Here is a 12748-nt window from a genome sequence, read left to right as displayed (position 1 = left end):
GTTAAAAGCCCGATATCGGCAGCGTTGACCCAACGAATGGAAATAATAAGAATTAGGATCCCAGCAGGAATCGAACCCAAGCATTCTGCATGGCAATCAGGTATTCTACCACAGAGCCACGCCAGGTCTATAAACTGGTTTGGAAAAACAGCCTATACAGGCGTAATGTCGGTGCAACGTCCATTATGTTTGTGGCACTGGCTATCTACTTTTAAAAGAAAGCAATAAACACTACATATGTACTCCTACGATACAGGCGTCATATCAGATTAACGTCTGTGGTTCCAGTGTTGGCTCCGATTTTATAACAGTCTAATAAACATTACATTTATGTTCCTATATTCAGCAAGCTATAATGAAGCATTGCTCGACCCCGGTGGAAGACATTAACGAAAGCTACGTGTGATATTCACATGACTCCACATAAAGTACAGTTACTTGCGATAATACAGACGTATACATGTACTCTAACGAGTAGACTGACGTTAAGTCGCACCATAGGTTACCCTTTAAACACCAGTGTTGTTCACGTGCCTGGTAAGCCCACAATGTGCACATAGCTCAGGGGCGTAGCCAAAGGGGGGGGGGGGGGTTCAACCCCCCCCCCGAAATTTTTCCATTTTGCTTGCGCATATATACACGCACACATACAAACGCACGCACGAACATACATAAAGTATGGTTGAACCCCCCCCCCCCCCCCCGAAAAAAACTTCTGGCTACGCCCCTGACATAGCTACTCACTTACAAAAACACGTCGATCCACCTCGTAACGTTTGGCTCGTTTGGCGATGCGCAAAGCGCCGACCACGCCATCTGCCGCCATGGCTCGGAAGCGCTTGCGGGTTCCGGCGAACAGTGTTTCAGCGAGCGTCTACGCGAGTGCACGGATGGATGTGTTTTTCAACGTGATTTAACGACTTTCTCGGGCTTCAGCGATGTCAAAAAATAACTGCTGTGTTGTCGGCTGCTCAAACACATACAAAAACTCGCCAGGAACGCACTTTTACAAGTTTCCCGTGCTATTTCATGAGCGAGAGCGACGGCGACGGTGGATTGCGGCTGTCCGACGCAAAAGGTAAGCAATCGCGCTTTGTTTAGGCAGTGTTAGAACGATTACCGTGTTTTTATTTCTCCATTTATGTCGCTACGTCTTCAGCGAACGCTCGCGAAAAAAAAAATTCACCTTCTTTAAAAAAATTTAAAAGCCTCCACTGAGCCGCAACCGCCTCTTTCGAATTTCGCGGAAATGGGATTTCGATGAGATGCTACAAAAAAACTATTGTAGCTGTAGGTCTGACAAATTGTCTCCACATACTACCGATAGTTTGCGTCGACAAAACTTTATTACTTCGCAGTTTTGATGCTCTTATTTTAAGAAAAAAAGTCGCAAACGGTCGCAAAGTATCAGTGCTTCTCTACAGCACAAAGTTCAATAATGCTCGAATTTAAAATTATTTTTCTCCGCGTGCATAAAGGCCAGACTTCCCAAAAGTTTTGAGAACATTGCGATATATTAGGTTAACAAATTCGTTAACGAAATTGCTGAGAGTGACTACAAACGTCAACTAGAAATGTTCAACTGAGGACAAGTCTCTAAAAATGCAATATTTCGAAGGTGATTTTAAAAAAAAACACCATCTTCGATTTTCTTTAAACATTTCAGAATTAAAGCCAAGCACGTGTTCTAACTTAATCTGTAAAAACATGTTGCATTATTTTTGTGACGTAGAAGTTATGAAGCACGAAAAGTAGCCAAATTGACGTAAACTAACCACAACATTGAGCGAGCTTAAAGCAATAATTTTCATTATCATTATTTTTAGGTCGTGAATATGTTCTGTGGATTGATGGATTGACAGAAAAGAACAGGAACAGTTGGTTCTGAAGAGCAAATTATTACTACATTTTACGCACATCACAAAGAAATTTGCAGTGGCTTAGCTCGGCTATGTCAGGATATACGTAGCGTTAGCAAAGGTTCAGCTGATTATTCTTAGCTTTCCAGATTATCTAGGATTATTAGCCTCCTTCTGTTCATTCTTCGCACGCTGAATCGCTAATTGCCAGGCAACTACTTCGGGACCCTATGAGATAAGCTTCTCGGCCCTTCTGCGCCGTTGAGCAGCATTTGCGCTCTCCTTCTCCATGGCGTTACCCACCTGCAAACGCCAGTCAGAGGCGCTATCGAGCGGCTTCAGCGCAGTGTCAGAAAGCGAAGAGCTGCGCGCGCGCCGGCGCCAGTGTGTCTGGCGAGGCTAGACGCCACTCCTCCCGAACGTGCAGACCAGCAGCGGCGAGCCGCGCGCGACAGTGGCGGAGTCTGCGCGCGCGCCGGCGCCAGTCTGTCTGGCGCGGCTAAGACGCCACTCCTCCTGAAGGCGCACGCCAGAAGAAGCCTCGTCCATCAGAGAAACCGACATTTTGTGCAAGAACTGTTTCAACCGCTTCAAACAGATCGCCGTAGAGTCTCTGGATGCATCTCATTCTGACGAAAATTTTGTTCCCGAACAAATTGCTGTCGAAGAGCTAAACGTATTCGTGAAGACAACAAAATATATTTTTTTCAGCGAAATTACAGGGGTCGACGGACATGCACCGACGTTCTTCTCTGAAGACACCCAGCAAATACGTAGCCAAGCTGCTATGACAAGCTAGGTGACCACCAGCTCCGCAGTGACTCAGTCCCGCGCCACTAGCGCAAGCTGCCGAGATATTTTTTCGCAAGTTTATCGTGCTGGTTTCAAAGTTTTACCAACGCTGACCCTTCGCGTGGCCGCACCCGTGAAATCTATGCGCCGGCGCGACAGCGCTCCCTCAAAATCTACTATATAAACACATGGCACGTAAACGACGCTACTGTGTCGAGAAAAAACGTTGGTTCATGCGTCAACGCATGCAGGCATTAGTGATCGGGACGTTGTAAAGAAAGCGGTGTACTTACGATGAGCTCCACTTCGTAAGGAAGCTTGTTGACGCTTGTCTGTGGCAAACACTTGGCGCGTATAGTGACATTGTCGTCCCACACAGCTCGGACACATGTCCACTATTATAAAGCGCGGCTCCTTTGCGCACACTATCGCCGCAAAAGTAATTATCAGGGACGCGCACGAGCGGCAAATCGCACGCGCGTACTTCAGTCATGCTTGCAGTGAAAGGAGGCGTCCGCTACGCGACCCGCATGCGGTTCCAACGGCCGCCGCTACGCGGCTTTCAGTGCATAGAAGTACTCGCTGACCGCTTCGCATGAAACCGATTCCCACAACTCGTGGGATCGGCCAAATTTTTCTCCTAACCGTGGTTATCGCAAGCGGGTAAGTCCACGAGAGGTGGACACGAATCTGAAAATAGATATTTTATATTTCATTGAGCATTTTATAATTTATGCGCATACCACCCAGTAGCCCGGAAAGAAACTTAACGGAAAGATAATTAACTGCATAATTTACGAGGAAGAAAATATCGAACGTATTCAATACGGAGGGACCAATTTCATTACCTATCGTTCTCAAACATTCACGACGATCTAAAACACGAATATTACCGTTAAAAAGAAGACATTTTTCGTATAAAATATATGCGCAACAAAGAGTAAAATAATATTCTTTGAAACTTATCGGACGGAGGAAACTATCTTTGAAAAATGTCTAAACATGGGACATTTTGTTATAGTTGCTACATAATAGTTGCTATAAAGTTGATAAGGCTTATCAACTTTGTTTTGAAAATAAATTTTGCTTCTTTCTATCTGCTACTGCAGCTAAGTTTCTGGTTATTGAACTCCTGAACGTGAGAGGCTAATTTTCAACACCCTCACATAAACTCTCGCAATATTTGCGGTAATTATACAGGTTAAAGTAAACAAAAAATGCTTTAAGACTGATAACTGAGCAAGTTAGTGTGTATCCATTTTTAAACTTTTTTTAGCGCGCACAAAAGACAAGGACAAGAAAGAGACACACGAGTGTTCGTGTGTATCTTTCTTGCCCTTGTCTTTTGTGCGGGTTAAAAAAGTTTAAATATGAAAAAATGCTTATGCACAGATATCTTTTTCCCGTGACTAGCCCATTAAAGCATTTCTCTACTACTACAAAATTTGCGCATCTATTTTGCTAGTAGAAGCACGCCATCAGAATTATTGTAAATTTCTTGATAGTTTATTGATGCTTTTTTTGCGAGTAGCGTTGGTGATTTAATTTCATACTGTGCATGATGTCACATTGAGAAAAATGGCTTCACTATGTGCCACGGTCAGAAGCCATCACATGTAACTCTACAGGCAACTTTAAGCAACTATAACATTGCTAAGGTCCGGTACATTTGTGTGGCGACTGGCGTCAATGTTGACGTGAATGGACATAATCCGCTGGCAACCCTGAGTGTGGGACTGCGCGCGCCTTCGTCAAGAGTGTGTCCGATTATTCTTCCCGCGTATCCGCCATGCGTGCGGCTTACAGTCAATAAATGTTTGTTACAACGTAACAAAACTGGCGACGAAGATGGGATAGACTCCAAGCATTTGGCCAACGCAACGGGCACTACCGGGAGTAAACTGCAGCTCGAAACAAGGTGAGGACTGAGCACGGAGAGGGTGATTTCGGACAATGGCTCAGGCACAACCATTGATCGCGGCGCCATTGCCGTTCGATGCAACTTCAGAATCTTGGATCAATTATGTCGAAAGGTTAGAGGCATTCTTCGAAGCCAACGACGTGACTTCGGATTCAAAAAAAAAAGTCGATCCTAATCTCCGTCCTGAACCCCGAGACCTACGCTCGTCTGCGGAGCTTGTTGGCACCGAGCAAGCCGAAGGATGAAACGTACGATACCATCGTCCGTGTCCTGACGCAACACCTCAGTCCCGAGCCATCGGAGATCTACGAAACTTTCAGATTCCAGACCCGGGTGCAAAACAGCGGAGAAAGTGTGGCCGACTACCTAGCGGAACTGCGAAAGATTGCCGACCACTGTGGGTTCGGAGAGGCCCTGGAAAGGAATCTTCGTGACCGTTTCGTCATCGGACTGCGTGAAAAGGGGGTACAGCGGCTACTGCTTGCTAAACCACGTAGTTTGACCTTGAAAGACGCGCTGGACACCGCCCTGGCTGCGGAGTTGGCCATCTCAAATGCAAGTCGCCTGCCGGGATCAAGTGACACGCCAGCCGCAACGGCGGCAACCGGCGTGAATGCTTTGGAGCAGAAGAAGCGTCACGGTAACCAGAAAGCCAGCCGGCCACCAGGCAAGAAGCCCTCGTGCATTCGTTGTGGCGAGAAAAGTCATTCACCGCCGGAATGCCCGCACAAGAACACAACCTGTTTTAAGTGCAACAAACGAGGACACTTAGCGAGCCAGTGCTTCGGGAACAAGACTCCCGGCCATCAAGGCAAGTTTCAGTCGAACATGGTGCTTGAAGAAGAACCCGAAAGCTTCTACCTGTCCACAGTTCAGAGTCAGAGGGACGTGCGTAGCACCGCATACACTACCACACTCAACTGGGGTGGAGTAGAGCTCCAGATGCAAGTGGACACCGGATCCCCTGTGTGCGTGATTGCAGAAGAGACCTACAGGCGTAGGGCACATTTTTGGCCGAAGTTGGAGCCAACAGATAAAACTCTATTTTGTTACACTGGGAAACTGCCTCTACTGGGAGTTTTGAAGCTGGTGGTGAACAACCCAACCGGTGAAACGGAAGGGGAGCTGTACGTGACAAAGTGTTCCGGTCCATCCCTCTGTGGTCGCGACATCATCCAGAAACTGAACATTCTTGGACCAAACAGTGTCACCTTTGTGCAGGTGGACGGTTCCGTTCAGGAAACAGTGACAAAGCTGAAGAGGGAATTCAGCGACTTGTTCCAACCTGGTACGGGGTTGATGAAGGGGCCACCAGCGCACATCAACTTGAAGAAGGAGGTAAACCCAAAATTCTTCAAAGCACGCTCTCTACCTTATGCCATACGTGACAAAGTGGCTAGGGAGTTGGACCGGCTGTGTGAAGAAGGTATCCTATCACCGGTCACCCATAGTGAGTGGGCCACCCCAGTGGTACCAGTGCTCAAAGGGGATGGCAGTTTGAGGTTGTGTGGTGACTTCAAGGTCACTTTGAACACAGCATGCGAAGTAGACCAGTACCCACTGCCTAAGGTGGAGGACATGTTCGCCAATTTGAAAGATGGCTATTGGTTCACGAAACTGGACTTACGGGAAGCATACTGCCATGTGCCTTTAGATGAAGAGTCGAAGAAGGCAGCAGTGCTAAATACTCACAAGGGACTGTTTTCGTACAACCGTTTGCCTTATGGAATAGCATCAGCACCTGCAATTTTTCAGAGGAAAATGGAGGCTGTGCTCAAAGACATTCCAGGCACTCAGGTGTTCCTGGATGACATTTTGGTGGCTGAACGCCAGCATGAGTTTGGCACAACCCTACGGAAGGTGTTGTCAGCTCTCCGTGACAATGGTATCAAGCTCAGGGAGGAGAAATGCATTTTTGGTGAACAAGGAGTGAACTACCTGGGGCACCGAATTGACAGGAAAGGTCTGCATCCCTGTGAAAAGAAAATGGAGGCCATCATGAAGGCACCTGAGCCACGCAGCGTCCAGGAACTTCGTTCATTTTTGGGCCTCATATCTTACTATCGGAGTTTCTTACCAAATATGTCCACTATGCTTTCTCCACTCCATAAGCTTTTGAGGAAAGACTCAAAATGGAAATGGGGCCAAGAAGAAATGGCTGCATTCAGGGCGACCAAGCAAGCACTGCAAAGTTCAAACCTACTGGTCCACTATGACCCAAACAAGCAAGTCATCTTGGAATGTGACGCATCACCCGAAGGGGTTGGAGCAGTACTTTCACACGTCATCGATGGGGTGGAACGGCCCATTGCGTTTCGTTCAAGAACACTCACGAACGCAGAAAGAAACTACTCTCAACTTGAACGGGAAGCCTTGGCACTTGTTTTTGCAGTCACGAAGTTCAGGGACTACCTGCTAGGTCGCTCGTTTGTTCTGAAAACAGATCATGAGCCATTGGTGGGGTTATTTAAAGAAACCAAGGCAGTACCTGCGGTGGCAGCAGCCAGAATCCAGAGATGGGGTCTTATCCTGGGAGCGCATCAGTACACCATTAAATATAAACCGGGACAGCAGAATGGAAATGCCGATGCCCTCAGTAGGCTCCCTGCAGAAGAAGCGGAAGACACAAACTCCCAGAGTGAGCAAGTACTGTCAACAAGTCTTCTGGACAGCAGCCCACTGTCACGTCAGCAACTTGAGGAGCTGACCCAAAAAGACCCTGTGTTAATGGAAGTTCGCCACCGAATTCAACAAGGATGGCCAAGGAAGGTTAAAGATCGCAAGTTGCAACCTTTCTGGCGGCTACGACATGAACTCGCAGTGGACAATGGACTGATCTGCCGCGGTGATCGTGTGGTGATTCCTCAGCAAGCAAGGAGGGCGTTCCTGCTAGAACTACATGACACACATCTCGGAATCAACTCTACAAAAGCTCTGGCAAGGACTCTCATGTGGTGGCCTGGCATAGGGTCGGAGGCGGAACAACTCTTGCATGAATGCAGTGTTTGTCAACAAGCAGCAGCAATGCCTGTCTCTAAGGAACCTTTGAGCTGGCCAGCCACAATGCAGCCATGGACTCGCATCCATGTCGACTATGCAGGCCCAGTGGAAGGCAAGATGATCCTGGTGATTGTGGACAGCCATTCCGGGTGGGTGGAAGCCATTCCAACTCCATCAGCCACGGCAGCCGCGACAGTAGAACACTTACGAACTGTGTTCGCGCGTTTTGGCCTGCCTGTATGCCTGGTGACGGACAACGGAACATCATTCACCGGAGTCGAATTCCAAGACTTTGTACGACAAAATGGCATACGCCACATTCGTACGGCACCTTACAAACCACAATCAAATGGTTTGGCCGAAAGAGCTGTACGTTCCGTGAAAGACGGTCTGAAACGTACGACCGGGGGAAGCCTTACCACAAGATTGGCCAGGTGGTTGCACATTCACCGCAGAACACCATCGGGGCAAAGGACACGTTCACCAGCAGAACTAATGCTTTCGTTCACACCAAGAACCAAGCTAGATTTGATCATAAGGGTCCCAGAAGTGCCATTGCCAGGAAAGACAAGTGGCTACCAGGAAGGTGATCTAGTCTTCTGTAAAAACTTTGGCACTGGTGAACCGTGGCTACCAGGAGAGGTAGTTGAAGTGCAAGGAAATCGCCTCTTGGTAGTGAAAACTCGAAGAGGGATTCTTAGACGGCATCTGGATCAGATACGCCGGAGGCACACAGCAGACCCAACAAGTTCCAAGGCAGAATCAAATGAAGACCCACCAGAGGAATTCTTCCCCGAATGGCAGCGAGAAGAACCGGTGCAAAATGCTTCAGCTCCAGCAGAAGGGCTACTACAGCAGCACCCACCAGTTGTGAAAAACGGACCGCAGCGCTCTCGCCGACCTCCACATCGATTAGACCTTTAGGGGAAGTTTTCGTGTAAGTGTGGGGGGGGGGGGGGGGGGTGTGGCGACTGGCGTCAATGTTGACGTGAATGGACATAATCCGCTGGCAACCCTGAGTGTGGGACTGCGCGCGCCTTCGTCAAGAGTGTGTCCGATTATTCTTCCCGCGTATCCGCCATGCGTGCGGCTTACAGTCAATAAATGTTTGTTACAACGTAACAATTTGAGCAAATAATACTCGTTAAATCAGCATTTTGGGTGTATTCGTTGCTTGGGTTAGAAGTTGTATGTGAAACATACATTTTAAATTTTAAATATTCTTATCGTGGGCTCCTGCAGCAAAGACACATATTAAAATTTATGATTGCGGAGTAACGGCAGAGGTAACGTCCGTTACTTTTTTCTGTAACGGTAACGCGTTACATTTTTTTTGTAGGTAACCTAGGGCGGTAACGCGTTCATTTTTTATAGTGTAAGGAGTGACGTATTTAGTTACTTTTTTCAGTAACGCCTACAACACTGGACAGCGGTGTTAATGGGCTTTGGTTGAAGCAGAGGGACGCCAACCAAGATAGTGATAAAAGGAATTGTTTCTTTTTTTCATTTGCATACAAGAATCCGACGTTCCGCGTTCAACTCGCATTCTTTTTAAGGGTTTTCTTCCTGCCGTGGTGTCACGCATATTCTCCATGATGAGCAGATTTTTGTTGAGGCAGACTCTCGATCGGCAACGCACCTGTAGAACGGTTGACGTTACCGGCTGTCGCCTGGATGGGCCAAGATTCCACAAAAAGCCGCTTACAGTAAAGCGCGAGACAGACGGTACGATTTTCCATACAGACCGGCAGACTCGCAGCCCCTCGGGAAAGTTCTTTGCCTCCCCCGCGTACAAAGCGTCACGATCAGCACATGGCATGGAGTAAACCAGCTTTTGCACTTTCTCTTCGGGCAGCCTGTCTTTTGGGCACGAAAAGGCGCAGGTGCCAGCAATCCACCTGCTACGAGCCACTTCCATGAAAAGCTTATCTGTACAGTTTCTCATGGCGAATTCCACGGCTTTCTTCAAGCTTCAAGCTCTGTACACAGTGGGGCTAAGTATGAGGCATGGTATTTCAGCAGTAATTTTCGAAAAGCCTGTGTTGTGCTCGCGCAGTTCTCGCTCCATTGTGGAGAGTTGAATGCGCTTACGGTTAGAAAAACATAGCTGGTAGCGTGAGTACACAAAACTGACTCACCAGCCACGCGCTTTTCAGCGCAGACTCCCTAGGGCTAGGTGCCGCCATAGCATATACAGCAACTCAAGCTAGAGTTGCTGGAATAACAGAGAGCTGAGCTAGTTGGTAAGTATTCATTCTAAAAAGACAGGGCGTGCAAACCCGGACACAAGAAAGAAGTCAGGACACCACAAACGCCGACTAACAACTGAAGAGACGCACAACGGCTGAAAAGAAAGAAGGCACGAACACTTATCTGCGCATGCCCATGCAACAGGCGAACCTATCAATCCGGCACGCGTGGCGGTCTACGTGGAAGATAACTGTTAAGGCATTTGATTTCATCTTTATGCAAGTTAATCGACGGTTGGCTCACGCATGCGCTACCACTATTCTCGATATGCCATGCTTCAATCATCAGGCGCGTTTCTTCATTTCTATGACGGTACAACATTGCGCATTCATCTAATTTTGGCGTGCACTTACAATTTCGACAATGTAAAGATAGATTAGAAGGTGAGCCTCCTGTTAGCGATCTCTTATGTTCCAACAATCTCTGGTTAATGCATCGGCCCGTTTGTCCTACGTAGAAGCGGCCGCAGCTGAAAGGGACCTTATACACCACACACGTACGGCAATCAGTGAATTTGTTGGTGTGTTGTACGAAACAAATATCGGTCCGCTTCTTGTCTCTTACTTAGTGATTTATACCTCAGCAAGATTGACAATCTTTTGGAAGGCGCCTTAGGTAATTCGGTTATTAAGGTTTTTCGTTATGTGGACGATTACTTGATCTTCTGTAGTGGTGAGGACTTTGAAAAGGTGGTAACTTCCGTGAGCGAAAAATTTGAATTAAATGGAGGTGGGCTGAACTTTACTAAAGAGGTGCCTCAGAATAATGGAATACAATTTCTAGACATTTCCTTAACGTTCCAGAAGAACCACGTGTGCTGGCAGTATTCTCCTAGATCTTCGAAACCGCTGTTAAATCTTTCGTCGAAGCACTCGAAGGTTGTAAAAAACGGCATCGCCATGTCTTGCCTTAAATCAGCCCTCACCAAGTCGTGTGAGCACAAAATGAGTGATAGCTTTAACGCACAGGTTACGCGTCTTTTAGATGTAGGGTATCCTCGTGATGCAGTGGCCACGGTCGCTGAACGTTTAAAGAAGTCTATTGTGTTAAATCCGAGCATGGTTGCAGAAAGCGATAGGAAGAAACGTGTCGTAGGTATACCGTACATTCATTGCGTATCTCACAGGCTAAAGAAAGTAGGAAGTAGACAGGCACGTAGGCAAGGGGGGGGGGGCTGAAATTCGTCCAGCTTTCTATATTCCCGGGCAACTTTTGTTTTATTTTTGCCATGGAAATACTTTCTTTCGAACAATTAGGCCTTGCCCCCCCCCCCCCCCCCGAAAAAAAATCCTGGCTACGTGCCTGGAAGTAGATACGGCGTTAATGTTGTTTTCACGGCTGCCAATAAGCTAGGTAAGATTTGTGCCGCTGTGCAGAGAAACAGTGAGCGAGTAAGAGACAAGAAGCGGACCGATAATTGTTTCGTAAAACACACCAACAAATTGACTGATTGCCGTACGTGTGTGGTGTATAAGGTCCCTTTCAGCTGCGGCCGCTTCTACGTAGGACAAACGGGCCGATGCATTAACCAGAGATTGTTGGAACATAAGAGATCGCTAACAGGAGGCTCACCTTCTAATGTATCTTTACATTGTCGAAATTGTAAGTGCACGCCAATATTAGATGAATGCGCAGTGTTGTACCGTCATAGAAATGAAGAAACGCGCCTGATGATTGAAGCATTGCATATCGAGAATAGTGGTAGCGCATGCGTGAGCCAACCGTCGATTAACTTGCATAAAGATGAAATCAAATGCCTTAACAATTATCTTCCACGTAGACCGCCACGCGTGCCGGATTGATAGGTTCGCCTGTTGCATGGGCATGCGCAGATAAGTGTTCGTGCCTTCTTTCTTTTCAGCCGTTGTGCGTCTCTTCAGTTGTTAGTCGGCGTTTGTGGTGTCCTGACTTCTTTCTTGTGTCCGTGTTTGCACGCCATGTCTTTTTAGAATAGAGTTGCTGCACGTGACGTCACAGACAGGTTCTGTGCACTTGTTCACAAACATGGCGGCCACCATGACTTTTTTGTCTCATTAGAGTGTCATTTCAGCAGAGGACACCCAGTCATTCCCTCCCCGCGCACTCTTTTGTGCTCTCTCCTCTTTCTTCCGTTCGCCAGCTGCGCCAAGGGGGAACACAAAGGATTGGAGGCGGCACCGTAACTAATCTGATGTCACAGTTTCTTGCTCTGCGCGTTCGAGCAAGAGTTCACTTGTGTCTCATCCTGTTTGCTCACAAAGATGGTGGCCACGGTGACGTCAAGGCAAGCCATGTATATGTTACCTTTGGTAGCAGAGTTGCGCGACTGTTTGCCAAGAAGCTGAAACTTAGGCCATCTATTGTACTCCTCACCGCCGCTGCAGCGAACAGGATTAGCTTTTCACAGAGGGCTCCCTGGCACCGCTATTATCCCCTTTGGGCTGTGCTAAATAGGCATGACCCTCCAGAAGTGCACCGCCGAGGCTGTGACATTGGCCTTTGTACTTCCGTGTCACAGGTGTTTCTTTCCTGCAGTTCATCGCCGGTCGGTGACACGGTTGTAATCTTCCCTGCTTCAACGAGGAATATACATGCAGATTCCGAAATATTTCGGCGCATTATTTAGTCTATAATTAATGACGCCTGTTTGAAATCGCACTTTCCTTGCGCTCCTAATTGACTATGTAGCACTACTGGCCGCCATTAGGCAGTAACGTGTGACGTCCTATATAGGACTCAAATATCTAGAGGCAGCACAGCGCAGACAATATTGTCTGCGCTGTGCTGCCATAATACCACAACATTCATTCTTGCTTTTTTTATTCCCTCCCTCCCCCTCCCGTTTTTTAAAGGGATACTGAACAAATATTGGAAAAAATTATGGACACATTGAAATTCCACTCGGAAGACGCAACTATTCCGATAAACTGAGTTAATTTGAAAGTGG

The 12748-nt window shown here is 47.4% G+C and overlaps 2 protein-coding genes across 2 annotated transcripts in view; one reads left to right on the top strand and one right to left on the bottom strand.

The window, feature by feature from the left end:
• Positions 1 to 8446, top strand: part of LOC125760312 (uncharacterized protein K02A2.6-like) — a 38331-nt gene extending 29885 nt beyond the window's left edge. Inside the window, exons 3-4 of the mRNA XM_049420195.1 lie at positions 4788 to 7721; positions 8290 to 8446. Of these exons, the coding sequence (XP_049276152.1) occupies positions 4788 to 7721; positions 8290 to 8446 (3091 nt within the window). The remainder of the gene's footprint in view (positions 1 to 4787; positions 7722 to 8289) is intronic.
• A 3724-nt stretch (positions 8447 to 12170) lies between these two features.
• Positions 12171 to 12748, bottom strand: part of LOC125760311 (uncharacterized) — a 336735-nt gene continuing 336157 nt past the window's right edge. The window contains exon 5 of the mRNA XM_049420194.1: positions 12171 to 12179. Coding sequence (XP_049276151.1) covers positions 12171 to 12179 — 9 coding nt within the window. The remainder of the gene's footprint in view (positions 12180 to 12748) is intronic.

Source organism: Rhipicephalus sanguineus, chromosome 10, assembly GCF_013339695.2.
Source record: "Rhipicephalus sanguineus isolate Rsan-2018 chromosome 10, BIME_Rsan_1.4, whole genome shotgun sequence".
NCBI lineage: Eukaryota > Metazoa > Arthropoda > Arachnida > Ixodida > Ixodidae > Rhipicephalus > Rhipicephalus sanguineus.
Note: the sequence above shows the minus strand (reverse complement) of the source record. Positions and strands in the feature narration are given on the sequence as shown.